This window comes from Gorilla gorilla, chromosome 2 (genome assembly GCF_029281585.2).
Source record: "Gorilla gorilla gorilla isolate KB3781 chromosome 2, NHGRI_mGorGor1-v2.1_pri, whole genome shotgun sequence".
In the NCBI taxonomy this organism is placed as follows: domain Eukaryota; kingdom Metazoa; phylum Chordata; class Mammalia; order Primates; family Hominidae; genus Gorilla; species Gorilla gorilla.
In genome coordinates, this window is record NC_086017.1 from 122,485,934 (window position 1) to 122,500,753 (window position 14,820).

The 14,820-nt window shown below is 38.5% G+C and overlaps 1 protein-coding gene across 1 annotated transcript in view; it reads left to right on the plus strand.

Moving 5' to 3' along the window:
* CD96 (CD96 molecule) overlaps positions 1-14,820 on the plus strand; it is a 104,541-nt gene that overhangs the window by 69,827 nt on the left and 19,894 nt on the right. Inside the window, exons 9-10 of the mRNA XM_031009878.3 lie at positions 6,061-6,129; positions 6,640-6,711. Coding sequence (XP_030865738.1) covers positions 6,061-6,129; positions 6,640-6,711 — 141 coding nt within the window. The remainder of the gene's footprint in view (positions 1-6,060; positions 6,130-6,639; positions 6,712-14,820) is intronic.

The following is a 14,820-nucleotide window of genomic DNA, read 5'->3' on the forward strand; positions in this document are numbered from 1 at the left end:
CTCCTCTCCACCTTGCTCACCCTCCAGTTGTCTGCATACCTCATTCTTCTTGGGAGCGAGACAAGAACTTGGGACCTACTGAATGGTGGGACTGAAAGAGTTGTAACACAAACCCAGCTGAAACACACCTCCCACCTGCTCACCACATTGCAAGCAATGAGAAGGAGAGAAGAGCTGTGGCCCTTCAGGGAGCCCAGACCTAAGGCCTCTCGGGCCAGGGCTGTAAAACCCTCTTTGGAGCTCTACAGTTCCTGGCATCTCCAAGCTTTCTGGTGCCACAGTGTTCCCCTTGTCCAGACACCAGTGCCTGCAGCAGAAACTGCTTGCAATACATCTGGTCCAGCAGCAGCCTCACACAGAGTCGGCACCCATGCTGGAGCCTGGAGATTCCCACCCTGCCTCAGCAGCCAGTGTGCCTGGCTGTGTGCAGTGGCCAGACCCCACGCTCACTCGTTCACACACCCCTTGCTGCTCTGCACCTGGCTTACCCTTGGCAGGTGTGGGATCCAGGCTGGTAGCACAGACCAAGCACAGCCTGCTGAACCAAGTGGGTGGAATGAGCCCAGAAGTGTGAGCAATACTCAGGCAGAAGGTGCCACTGGCCACAGAATTTCTGGCTGGCAAAGCAACACCCCAAGGATCCCGTGACAATTTCACCTCTGTAGTAGTTTCCTTGTCTTAAAAAAATGAGAGTAACATTATCTAGTTCATACAATTATTAGGAGAATCAAATGTGAAAGTGCATAAAAAACAACAATGAAGCTATGACTCATACTGTCCAGTCTGAGAAGAAATGTCATGATTAAGAGTCTAGTAAGCAAAAACCATCTCAAAATAAATCAAGACCTTTATATGTAATTTTTAATTCCTTGAAGGAGGAAACAATGATCAAATTTATTTCTCTTTTTTTTTTTTTTTTTTTTTTGAGACAGAGTCTCGCTCTGTTGCCCAGGCTGGAGTACAGTGGCACGATCTCAGCTCATTGCAAGCTCCGCCTCCCAGGTTCACGCCATTCTCCTGCCTCAGCCTCCCGAGTAGCTGGGACTACATGTCCAGCTAATTTTTTGTATTTTTAGTAGAGACGGGGTTTCACCGTGTTAGCCAGGATGGTCTCGATCTCCTGACCTTGTGATCCACCCGCCTCAACCTCCCAAAGAGCTGGGATTACAGGCGTGAGCCACTGCGCCCGGCCTTGCTTTTTTTTTAAGTTACCAGCTTATTCTTTATGCTCCCCTTATGCTACTTTGCAACTGCTCACTTGCTTCTTTTATTTGGCATATTAGGTCCATATTAAATTATTTTTAAAATCTATGTTGTTTGGAAAATATTTCAGTATTTCCCAAAAGTTAATCAACCATAGATCTTCTAGCCTTCCTGTACCTTTCCTTTCTCTAGCAGTTAGGCCACTAGGAAGACTGGCAAGAGTATAGGTTAAGAGATTCAGTTCTGCTTAATGATGTCACATGGAGATGACCAGAATTAGCTCTTTTAGAACATGTTTCTGTCTGCCCACTCAATTCAGCACTGACTGGAGCTGTCTTCTAACTTAATTGAATTTCCAGTGATAGCATAAAAGGGTGGGTTTTTTTTTATTTTAGTGAGAAAATTTTTAAAGAGTTAAAATAGAAATGAGCCAGGAAGGCTTCAAACCTCCTCATGTAACCTCATGGCCATTTCTGAGCTAGTATAAACAAAACATTTTGTGTGAAGTAGTGTTTACCTCTAAATTTCATCTTATTTCCTGGAGACATGGGTCATTATAGTGTAACTCTGGATACTTGCAAGATTTGATAATAATAAACATTCACACTGAAGAAGGAATAAACAATCAGCAAACAAAGCCATCAACTCCCTATCACAGAGTTTGTCATCTTACTTGCCTACATAGTATCTCATGATTTAGAACACACTATTGAATATTGAAGAGATTTTGCTATGTTGTGAAATATAAACTTAGCCTTAAAACAAAAGGTACAAAGCAAGCTTTCTCACATCTGGAAATATATGATCAATATGAATCTTTCAAAAACATGGCTATGAGGAATGCAAATAAAATTTTTTAATTCTCTGCATGATATCAAGAGACAGTCAGACATGTTCTTATATAGTTACAGAATCTCCAGGTCAGGTTCTAAGAAGGGACTTTTTAAAACAGAACAAAACTCCTAAGAAATAAGCAGTGTTGCTGAACACTGTGCCACAGTTTGGTCACTGTTCTCCTGCTGCTTTTGTCTTGGATATGCACTTTGGCAGGTAACGCCCCACCTAGCTCTCACATCCAGTTCAACTCAGCACATGGAAAAAACACCCCGAGCCCAGCCCTGGAACGGACAGGTGCCAGAGATGGCTATTACTAATCCATGATATGTGGGACCACACACTGGGCTTTTGCACGGCTATGCCCTCTGCCCGAAAGCTCCCACCCTCCCTCCACTGGCCACAATCTCCCACTAAATTCCTTGGGAAAGGTTTCCTGGGACTCTGACTGGGCTATCCCTGCTTTAATATGTTCTAGCATTTGAATTGGCTTATGTGGTCATCTGGTTGATGTCCATCTCCTTCATGAACTTAAACTCCAGGAGAGCAGTATTCCCAGTGCCAAGCACAGTGCCTGAAATTTAGAGACTCTCAAATGTTGGTTGAACAAATAAAAAAATGTATGCAGGGAGTAGCAAGAGAGGACTATGTGAAGATTTTTAGAGATCAAGTCATGGAATGTGAAGGGGCCTTAACCTTGAACCATAGCGTAAAGTGGGAGAGAGAGGGGTAGATTTAATTTATCTAGGAACTACATAGTTCTCTAAAAGACTTTAACTCTGACTTCTACATAATGAGTGAGGTCCCATAGTAAAGGGGTCATTATCCCAATAACCTGTCAAGTTGGTTCAGACCCTCAAGTGAAAGTCTAAAGAAAATTCAGCTGGAGACCAATAGGAGTGGAATAACTTTGTGCTCCCTGGGGAAAGAGACTAGGAGACTAGGTATCATTGATCCTTTTGTTCCCCACACTTGGCATGTATTCAGCCCTCAGTGTACTCCACAGCACTGTGTGTGAGAAGGGTAAAGCAACGTAGATGTCTAAGTTGGGGCAGAGACATAGTCACACAAGGATTAAGGCAGCATGCATCCCTGAGGCATGTTTCTCCCCCAACAAGGTCCGTAAATAACATAATAGGTAGAATCAAATGAGTGAGTTCTCCTTCTCCTACAGTAAACCTTGAGAAATGATTTATGTCACATTATTTTCTGACCTCCACAAGAGAATATTTAATCAGTCATTTTAATATAAATGAAATTCCCAATCAAGTTATACTTCATCAGGATTCCTGTGATTCCTGCCAGAATTAAATCATATGTCCTGGTCAGTGCCAGCACCCAGTGTGGGCAACCAGGCTGGCATAGGAAAGTGTCTGTTGCTTGCAGGTAAGATATATTTTTAAAGGCTGCTGGCAGTTGCTTATTAGACTGAGATTTCTAGGTAGTGGTCATGTAGTTTACAAATAAATATTAAGTTCTTTGATGTTTATTTCCTAGATCTTTTTCATCATCCTCATTATGACAATTGTTATCATAGCACCACTGTTAAGAACAATTCCTTTGAATTTACTTACCAAATCTCTCAGCAAATACTTTTGGAGGTTAATTCTCAGCATGAGAGAGAGAAGGGAGGGGAGGAAGGAGGAAAGAACCATCTTTATTCATTAGGAAGAGCCTATCATATCTCTCAGTATCTCACAGTGTTCAAATTACTTATACCTAATTTATTTATTTTCTTCTATATAATTTTTACCTTGTCTTGTCCCAAAAGGAATATGAAGTAACTTTAAAAATACATAACAATACAGAATTTTGAAAAGAGGTAACTGAAGGAATTGCTGCAGAGAGAACAAAAGCAAAGTCTTCTTAATGAGAGAAATAAAATTATAAATCACTCGGTGATCCATAGGTTTGTAAAATGGTATAACAAGGCAGTTGTCCAGAAGCACAGCCGCTCTTAATGCAGAGACTGCCTGGGCCCTCCTCTAGAAGGCGTGGTGGAGCACAGTCCCAGGAACTTTCTCACTGCAAGTGAACAGTGGCGACCCCTCCCCGCATCGTATTAGACTGTCATCTAGTGTCAGCCAACGGGAAAATCCTCAGTACTATATAAGAGCAATTCCACAGTGACTAGGAATGTAGTTCCAATACTCAGTTCAAAGCAATCTACAAAAGCATCATATATGCTTTAGGTAGTCAATCTTGTGCAATTTTTCTATTAATACAGCCTTTGATGAATGGTTGGAGGCAGTGAGCTAGAAGTTACAATTACCGCACAAGAATCTGGTACTGATGGCTCAGTGGGATGGCAGAGGAGAAGAATTGTAGGTGATTCTGCCAGTGAGAAGTTATTACCCTACCACAAAGCTAACGCCCCAGCCTACTATCACACTCTTTATTTCTGACTATTAGCCCTTTTCTAGTACAACACTTTGGAATGTAGTTCTTGACTTGGGCCAGGCCTGGGAAAGAAGGAATTAGTTACCTTAGATCAACTTTCTTCCAGAAAGACCAAGGTAAATGGGGCAATTGTGGAACTCCTCAGGAGATTCAAGTGGCCTATAGTTAGAATATGCTTGTATTATCAACATCTGATAAACTGCAAGTGACCTGTTTTACAGATTCTAAGACATACTTTTTAGCATTTACTACATGTCAGGCACTCTTCTAAGTATTTTATATGTATGACTCTTTTAATCATGAAGCCACGGTGTGTAAGTATCTTTTTGTAGTTCATTGATAGGCTGCATTGCAAAAAAAGGTTGTCATTGATGACCTCTGGATGTGAACTACTTATAAATGCATAAACCACAATGACAACTTATTCATTTGATTTGATTGCACGTGTTCTCTATTTAAGGCATGTCCTTTCATATAACTGAGGTACCAGGAAAGCTGGCTGCCATTCACTATTAACTAAAGCTTGAGGATTAATGAACATACTGGCTATCATACTGTAATGATATTTTATAGGATACTTTACACAATTATACAGCATTCTTTTTATGAAGACCTGGGGAAAAGTTTCTTTTTAATCACAACAAAAAGAATAACTATTTCTCTAGCTATTCATAATAATACTGCTTTTATCTTATTATATTCATCAAGCACATAACCTGTACTCTTTATTTCTTTGCACTTCCTACCAGAAAGGTCAGACCAAATGTGGGGCCCACATCTACTAAGAGCATAGGACATCAGGAAATGCACTTTGTCCACTATCCCTGTTTAGGTTTCAACAGGACTCAACATAATTTTTCTACTGTATTTTCCTTGTTCCTATTTTGCCTTTCTGCTTTTATCTTCTTGTATTGCACATTGATATAAACCACCTTAAATACATTTTGAACCAAAAGAGAAATGCACACAAAATGTATTTGAAATTTTTCTTTCCAAGAGATATAAACCTGATTTCAATGGACTGTTGTTGGATATTCTTCTTTAATCTACCTTGCTTTATATAATAGTTCTAAAATATAGAGCTATTTTCAAATGAATATGAATCAGTCTTTCATTTTGGGGGAGTGAGGGGGAAGGAAGAGAATGTAACAATTATGGAGCATAAAGATGGAGAAATGACTTTGCAAACTAACAATTGAAGTAAATATGAAACCATATTTAGCATGTGAAGATACTATTTTCACAGTAGTATTTGTGAAAATTCACTATAAGGTAAGTTTCACGAGAGCAGGGACCCTGTCTTCATTGTTTATTGCTATATCCCCAGCGTGCAGAATAGAGTCTGGCATACAGTAGACACTGAAATAATATATTTTGAAAGTGTGAATATAATACATTTAGAATTAGGAGAACCGGGTTAATAGCAAAGAAATGATATTGGATATTGATTATTTAACCACAAGCATATTCCTTTTGGATTCGGTTTTATCATTTATAAAATGAGACTGTTCACTAAGATTCTTTCCAACTCTAATATTACAGGCTCTTGTTAAATGTAGTGGAACAGTTAAACATACGAATGTAAATACATATAATAATTTGGGAATTTTATTTTCAAAATAGGATATCCAGCTACATCTTCAGTGACCCTTGTAGATGTGAGTGCCTTGAGGCCAAACACCACTCCTCAACGTGAGTTCAGCAAAGTTTTCCTACGTGATTGGAAAGAGACAACACACTCACAAGTTTTACGACTGCTTCTATAATGTTGACGTTTCAGCAAACAGCTGTATTTTTCATTTGATGTTTGTTAATATCTTGGTTTTGGGTTACTCTGTGGTGACTATATATTGATAAGACAATTTCTATAATCTTAAAAAATAAGGGCTGGTGATTTATTATATTGTATCTTTTGTTTGTCAAGGGATTTTAAGGTAATATTAAAGTAGTCTTCACAATACTCTCAGTGATCTGAGTTTGTGACAAGAACAGAAAAAGAACACAAATCAGTGACAAGCTGGCATTAAACATAAACTACAGAGCTTTTGCTTAATATGCCAGCTAGTGTTCCTGCATAGGGAAGCACATTTTCAATTTCAGATTTCCCCAAAGTCACATAGATTAAAAATTCTGTGCATCAAAGCAAAGTTAAATTACAGCTTTCGAAAAAAGCTGGATTCTGAAAATAATTTTGTCTTTCAGCCAGCAATTCCAGTATGACTACCCGAGGCTTCAACTATCCCTGGACCTCCAGTGGGACAGATGCCAAAAAATGTTAAGTATAATCATGGGTCCCTTGAGTCCTCTGGACTTCAGTCATTCATCTGACAGATATATTGAACAACATCTATGTGCTTTGTTTGTAATAATATTTGCAAATGTTCACAAAGCATCTATCATGTTTAAAGTATTGTTGTAGATGCTGAGACTACACCCATGGACAAAAGAGATCTAAGCTCCAAATTCTGATTAAGGGGAGACAGACAAGTGGTGATAAGTTATATGAAAATAAGGCACAGGAGGGAGACAGTGGGAATCGAGAGTGAAGGGTTGCCATTTTAAATGGGCAGTCTTGAAAGGTCTTACTGAAGAAGGTGACATCTGAGCAATGCTATAACCAGTCAACCCGAAAGAGCAAGCTGTGAGTATATTTGGGGAAAGAGCAAACTAGCTAGAAAATGCATATCAGTAATAAAAATGAAAAGAGAGAGACCAACGTAAGGCCAGAAATTGTTTCATTCTTCCTTTTAATCTGGCCAACTAGCAGTAGAGTCTGTAAGTGCTGCTTTAGCAGATACAGACAGGATCTGAAGAAGAAATATATTGCCTCTTAGTGGTATTAGACAACGATCAGTGTGGTGGGGAAGTGGTAAGGAAAGAGGATGGAGCAAAAGGAGAGAGGATGATGGATGCCACAGGGCCAGAATTCTGAATTTAAATGCTAGACTCTTTGCCACAAAGCATAATGTGTATGTCCCTTTGGAAAGCATTTAAGTTTTACAGTTAAAACCTTTAAAAATATTTTGTATACGCTTGCTCCCTCATTCCTGGGAACTTGTCCTTAGGCAAGAAAGAGAGAAAAAGAACATGAATAGGACTGCTCTTTGTAGCATTATTTATTTATTTTATCTTTTTGATGGCCCTCAGGCTCACAGATTTGAATTAATCATAATATTTAATTCATGAGACACTTTCATCATTGGTCGATGCATGACCCTCTGTAATTTAACGTATTTCTTTTAATAAATATGTTAATAATGTAATAGACACCTGTGAACCCAGTACCCAAATATAAGAATTGAAAAGACAGTATTCAGAAGGGGGAGCATAGAAAGAAATCTAAAAAGAAATGGAACTTAAGTGTCTATCAAAGATGGTATGGCAGATTACTGTGAAAAGAGGAGACTGTTCAGCAAAAGGATCTAGAAATAGTGATTATTGGTAAGAAAAAAAATTAAAATGTACCCCTGCCATGCACATTACACAAAAATAACTCTATATAGTTTAAGATCTTTATGTCAAAAGCAAAACATTAAAACATGGAATAAAATAAATGTGGATTTCCTCCTGCTTTGGAGTAGGGAAGGGCTTAACAAAGAGACATAACCATAAAAAATATGTAAAAATTAGAATAAAATTAGGAAACTTGGGTTCATCAAAAGACGTCTTTAAAAAGTAAAACAAAAAGCAAGCTATAATCTGGGGAACATATTTGCCACACATATAATTGAAAATGAATCAGGAATATATAATTGACTAAGGATCAAAATTTTACATCAAGAGATTACAAAGAATGCCTACAAATTAATAACAAATATGACAAAATGAACAAAAGTCACACCACGAAACATGAAACACACGTGGCTAGAAACATCTAAAGAAATGCTCAATCTCGGCCGGGCGCAGTGGCTCACGCCTGTAATCCCAGCACTTTGGGAGGCTGAGGTGGGTGGATCACGAGGTCAGGAGATTGAGACCATCCTGGCTAACAGTGAAACCCCATCTCTACTGAAAATACAAAAAATTAGCCAGGCGTGGTGGTGGGCACCTGTAGTCCCAGCTACTAGGGAGGCTGAGGCAGGAGAATGGTGTGAACCCAGGAGGCAGAGCTTGCAGTGAGCCAAGATCGAGATTGTGCCACTGCACTCCAGCCTAGGTGACAGAGTAAGACTCCGTCTCAAAAAAAAAAAAAAAAATAATAAGAAATGCTCAGTCTCTCTGGTAATCAGGAAATATAAATGACTAGAATTAGAAAATCATTTTACGTGTAATCAATTTACAAAAATTAAGAAATCTGATATTGCCAACTATTGAATAGGATTTATCCAGCATCCTTTCAACATAATTTCTTATATGTTACTGGTGGTACCATCACTTTCCACCATCCTTTGGCATTCTATTTCAAAGCTGAACATCTGCATACCTATAATCCAACAATTCTATTCCTAGATATAAAAATCCCTCCAAAATTAGTACATGTATGCATGAGATATGCACACAAATGTTTGGAGGAAACACTGTTCATATAGCAAAAACTTTAAGTAATCTAAATGGCCATAGTCAGGAGGACAGATAAATAAATTGTAGTATACTAATAAAATATAATATTAAAGAGCAATGAAAAACAAGTGAATGGCAACCATATACAACAGCATGAATGAATCTTAATAACATTATGTTGAATTAAAAAGTAAATACCAAATAACAACATATGGCATATTTTCTAATGAAATTTTAAAGCAAGTATAATCAAACACCATATGCTTTAGACGTAATATGTGATATAAAATTTTAAGCTTTATAAGTGAATAATAATTATAAACATTCAGGACAGCATTTGCTTTTGATGGAGATATAAAGGATGAGACAGGGAGAAAACATTTATAAATCTGTGTATATGAGTAGGAGTGAGAGGGTATTAAGAGGGTGAAAAATATGTTCAGTAATAAGAAATGGCAAATAGGATGAGATAACTCAGTGAAATACTATGAAGCCAGCCAAAACAATAGCCATAACCCTGATCCATTCTTCTTCACTGGGCAGAACCTCACAGCTGGGGCCTCCAGCCACCCCACCAGCTGTATTCTATGGACAGAACTCTGATGTCTCCTTGGGACAGAGTGCCTTGTGGGAGGGGTGGGCCATCACCTTGGTTGTTTGGATGACTCAGCCCTTCCAGCCTGTAGGCACTGGAAAGTCCAAACGGAACAGAGCAGAGGCAGTTCCACAGCACAGTTCCCCAGCACAGCTGTTTTGTTAAGGAATGACCAGACTGCTCCTTTAAACAGACCCAGATCCATTCCTCCTCACTGGGTGGGTCCTCCCAGCCAGGGCCTCTGGCCAGCCCCACCCATGTTCTATGGCCAACAGAGTTCTAATTTCTTCCTGGGACAGAGTGCCCAGTGGGTGAGGCAGACATTTGCTGTTTGGGCATCTCAGCCAGTTCAGGCTGTGGGCCTTGAAGAACCCCAATCAACTGGGGGCTGAAGAGATCTCCAACATAGCACAGCTGCTCTACCAAAATGCAGCCAGACTGCATCTTTAAGCAGGTCCCTGATTCCATTCCTCTTGACTGGGTGAGATCTTCCAACTGGAATCTCCAACCACCTCCTACAGGCACGGTCAGGCCAGCAACAGATCAGTACCCCCCTGGGACAGAGCTTTCAGAGGAATAGGCAGGTGGCCATATTTGCTGTTTCACAACCTTCACTGATGATACCTCCAGGTTCTGGAAAAACCAACGTGACTAGGGTCTGGGGCAGACCTGTAGCAAACCACAGTAGCCCTACAGAAGAATGCCCAGACTAGTCGTTCAAAGAAAACAAATAAAACACAACAGCAACGACAAAACAAAAAAACCATCCAAAGGTCAGCAAACTCAAAGATCAAAGGCAGATAAGCCCACAAAGATGAGAAAGAATTAGCACAAAAACACTGAAAACTTAAAGAAAAAAAAAAAGAAAAAAAAACAACAACCAGAATGCTCCCTTTCCTCCAAATAATCTCAACACCTGCCCAGCAATGGTTCAGATCTGGGCTAAGGCTGAGATCACTGAAATGACAGAAGTAGCCTTCAGAATATGGATAAAAATGAAGTTCACTGAGCTAAAGGAGCACATTGTAACCCAATGCAAAGAAGCTAAGAATCATGTTAAAACAATGCAGGAGCTGACAGCCTAAATAGCCAGTATAGAGAGGAATATAACTAACCTGACAGAGCTGAAAAACACACTACAAGAACTTCACAATGCAATCACAAGCTTTAATAGCAGAATAGACCAAGTGGAGGCAAGAATCTCAGAGCTTGAAGATTGTCTTTCTGAAATAAGACAGGCCAACAAAAACAGAAAACAGAGTGAAAAGAAATGAACAAAACATTTGAGAAACAGGGGATTATGTAATGAGACTGAATCTATAAGTGATTGGGGTACCTGAAAGAGACAAGAATGGAACCAACTTGGAAAACATATCATCCAGGAGAACCTCACCAACCTAGGAATACAAGCCAACATTAATTTCAGGAAATACAGAGAACCCCAGTAAGATACTCCATGAGAAGATCATTCCCAAGACACATAATCATCAGATTCTCCAAGGTCAAAATGAAAGAAAAAAATGGTAAGGGCAGCCAGAGAACAAGGCCAGGTCACCTACAAAGGGGAAGCCCATCAGACTAACAGTGGACCTCTCAACAGAAATCCTACAATCCAGAAGAGATTCGGAGCCTATATTCAACATACATAAAAAAGAATTTTCAACCCAGAATTTCATATCTGGCCAAACTAAGCTTCATACATAAAGAAGAAATAATATCCTTTTCAAACAAGCAAATGCTGAGAGAATGCATTACCACCAGATCTGCTTTACAGGAGGTCCCAAAGGAAGCACTAAAAATGGAAAGGAAAGACCATTACCAGCCACTACAAAAAAAACACTGAAGTATACAGGCCATTGACATTATGAAGCAACCATATAAACAAGTCTGAAAAATAACCAGCTAGCATCATGATTACAGGATCAAATCCACACATAGCAATATTAATCTTAAATGTAAATTGGCTAAATGCCCCAGTTAAAAGACACAGAATGGCAAGCTGGATAAAGAACCAAGACCCGTCAGTATGCTGTCTTCAAGAGACCCATCTCACATGCAAAGACACACATAGGCTCAAAATAAAGGGATGGAGGGAAATTTACCAAACAAATGGAAAACAGGAAAGAGCAGAGGTTGCAGTCTTAGTCTCTGACAAAGCATACTTTAAACCAACAAAGAAAAAAAAAAAAGACAAAGAAGAGCATTACATAATGGTAAATGGTTCAATTCAACAAGAAGACCTAATTGTCCTAAATATATATGCACACATACAGGAGCACTCAGATTCATAAAGAAATTCTTAGAGACCCTCAAAGAGACTTAGACTCTCATGCAATAATAGTGGGAGACTTTAACACCTCAGTGAAAATATTAGACAGATCATCAAGGCAAAAATCAACAGAGACATTCAGGACTTGAACTCAGCTCTGGATCAAGTTGACCTGATAGATATCTACAGAACTCTTTACCCAAAAACAACAGAATATATACATTCTTCTCATCACCTTATGGCACTTCCTCTAAAATTGATCACATAATCAGAAACAAAACACTCCTCAGTAAATGCAAAAGAATGGAAATCATAAAAAAGTCTCTCAGACCACAGCACAATCAAATGAGAACTCAAGATTAAGAAATTCACTCAAAACCATACAACTACATAAAAATTGAACAACCTGCTCCTGAATGACTTTCAGGTTAAGAATGAAATTAAGGCAGAAATCAAGAAGTTCTTTGAAACCGAGAACAACAATACAATGTACCAGAATCTCTGGGACACAGCTAAAGCAGTGCTAAGAAGGAAATTGATAGCACTAAATGCTCACATCAAAAAGTTAGAAAAATATCAAGTTAACAACTAACATCACAACTAAAAGAACTAGAGAACCAGGAGCAAACAAACCCCAAAGCTAGCAGAAGACAAGAAATAACCAAGACTGGAACTGAAATGAAGGACATAGAGACACAAAAAACCTTTCAATAAACCAGCCAATCTAGGAGCTGGTTTTTTAAAAAAGATCAATATGATAGATATACCACTACCTAGACTAATAAAAAAGAAAAGCGAGAAGAATCAAACACAATCAGAAATTATAAGAGGGATATTACCACTGACCCCACAGAAATTCAAACAACTGTTAGAGAAAAGTATAAACACCTCTCTGCAAATAAACTAAAAAATCTAGAAGAAATGGATAAATTCCTGGGCACATACACCCTCCAAAGACTGAACCAGGAAGAAACTGAATCCCTGAATAGACCATTAACAAGTTCTGAAATTGAGACAGTAATTAATAGCCTACCAACCAAAAAAATCCCAGGATTATATGGATTTACAACTGGATTCTACCAGAGGAACAAAGAAGAACTGGTACCATTCCTACCGAAACCATTCTAAAAAATTTAAAAGAAGGAAATGCTTCCTAACTCATTCCATGAGGCCAGCATCATCCTGATACCAACAAAAAAAGATACAACAAAAAAAGAAAACTTCAGACCAATATCCTTGATGAACATCGATGCAAAAATCCTCAACAAAATACTAGCGAACCAAACTCAGCAGCACATCAAAAATCTTATCCACCATGATCAAGTTGGCTTCATTCCCAGGATTCAAAGCTGGTTCTACATACACTAATTAATAAATGTGATTCATCACATAAACAGAACTAAAGACAGAAACCACATGATTATCTCAAAAGATGCAGAAAAGGCCTTCAGTAAAATTTAACATCTTAAAAACTCTCAATAAACTAAGGATTGAAAGAACATACCTCAAAATAATAAGAAACATATATGACAAACCCACAGCCAATATCATGCTGAAAGGGCAAAATCTGGTAGCATTCCCCTTGAAAACCGGTACAGGGTTGCCATCTCTCAGCATTTCTATTCAACATAGTATTGGAAGTTCTGGCCAGGGCAGCCAGGCAAGAGAAAGAAATAAAGCACATTTAAATAGGAAATAAAGGAAGTTGAACTATCTTTGTTTGCAGATGACATGATTCTATATCTAGAAAATCACATTTTCTCAGCCCAAAACTTCTTAAGCTGATAAGCAACTTCAGCAAAATCTCAGGATACAAAATGAATGTGCAAAAATTGCTAGCAATCCTATACACCAACAACAGGCAAGCTGACAGCCAAATCATGAATGAATTCCCATTCACAATTACCACAAAAAAGAATAAAATACCTAGGAGTACAGCTAACAGAGGAAGTGAAGCGCCTCTTCAAGGAGAACTACAAGCCACTGCTCAAAGAAATCAGAGATGACACAAATGCAAAAACATTCCATGCACATGGGTAGGAAGAATCAGTATCATGAAAATGCCCATACTGTCCAAAGCAATTTATAGATTCAATGCTATTTCCATTAAGCTACCATTGACATTCTTCACAGAACTGGAAAAAAAAAAACTATTTTAAAAGAGCCCAAATAGGCAAGGCAACCCAAAGCAAAAAGAACAAAGCTGGAGGCGTCATGCTACCCAACTTCAAACTATACTGCAGGGCTATAGCAACCAAAACAGCATTGTACTGGTACAAGAACATACACATAGACGAATAGAACAGAATAGAGAACCCAGAAATAAGACTACACACCTACAACTATCTGATCTTTGACAAACCTGACAAAAACAAGCAATGAGAACAGGATTCCCTATTTAATAAATTGTGCTGGGAGAAATGGCTAGCCATATGCAGAAAATTTAAACTGGACCCCTTCCTTACACCATATACAAAAATCAGTTCAAGATGGATTAAAGACTTAAACCCAAAACTATAAAAACCCTAGAAGAAAAGCTAGGCTATACCATTCAGGATATAGGATGGGCAAAGATTTCATGATGAAGATGCCAAAAGCAATTGCAACAAAAACAAAAATTGATAAATGGGACTTAATTAAACTAAGAAGCTTATGCACAGCAAAAGAAACTATCAACAGAGTAAACAGTCAACCTACAGAATGGGATAAAATTTTTGCCGTCTATCCATCTGAAAAAGGTATAATAGCCAGCATCTATAAATACCTTAAACTAATTTACAAGCAAAAAACAAACAGCCCCATTAAAAAGTGGGCAAAGGACATGAACAGACAGTTCTCAAAAGAAGACATGTATGTGGCCAGAAACATGAAAAAAAAAGCTCAACATCACTGATCATTAGAGAAATGCAAATCAAAACCACAATGAGATACCATCTCACACCAGTCAGAATGTCTATTACTAAATAGTCAAAAAACAACAGATGCTGATGAGGGTGTGGAGAAAAAGGAATGCTTTTAC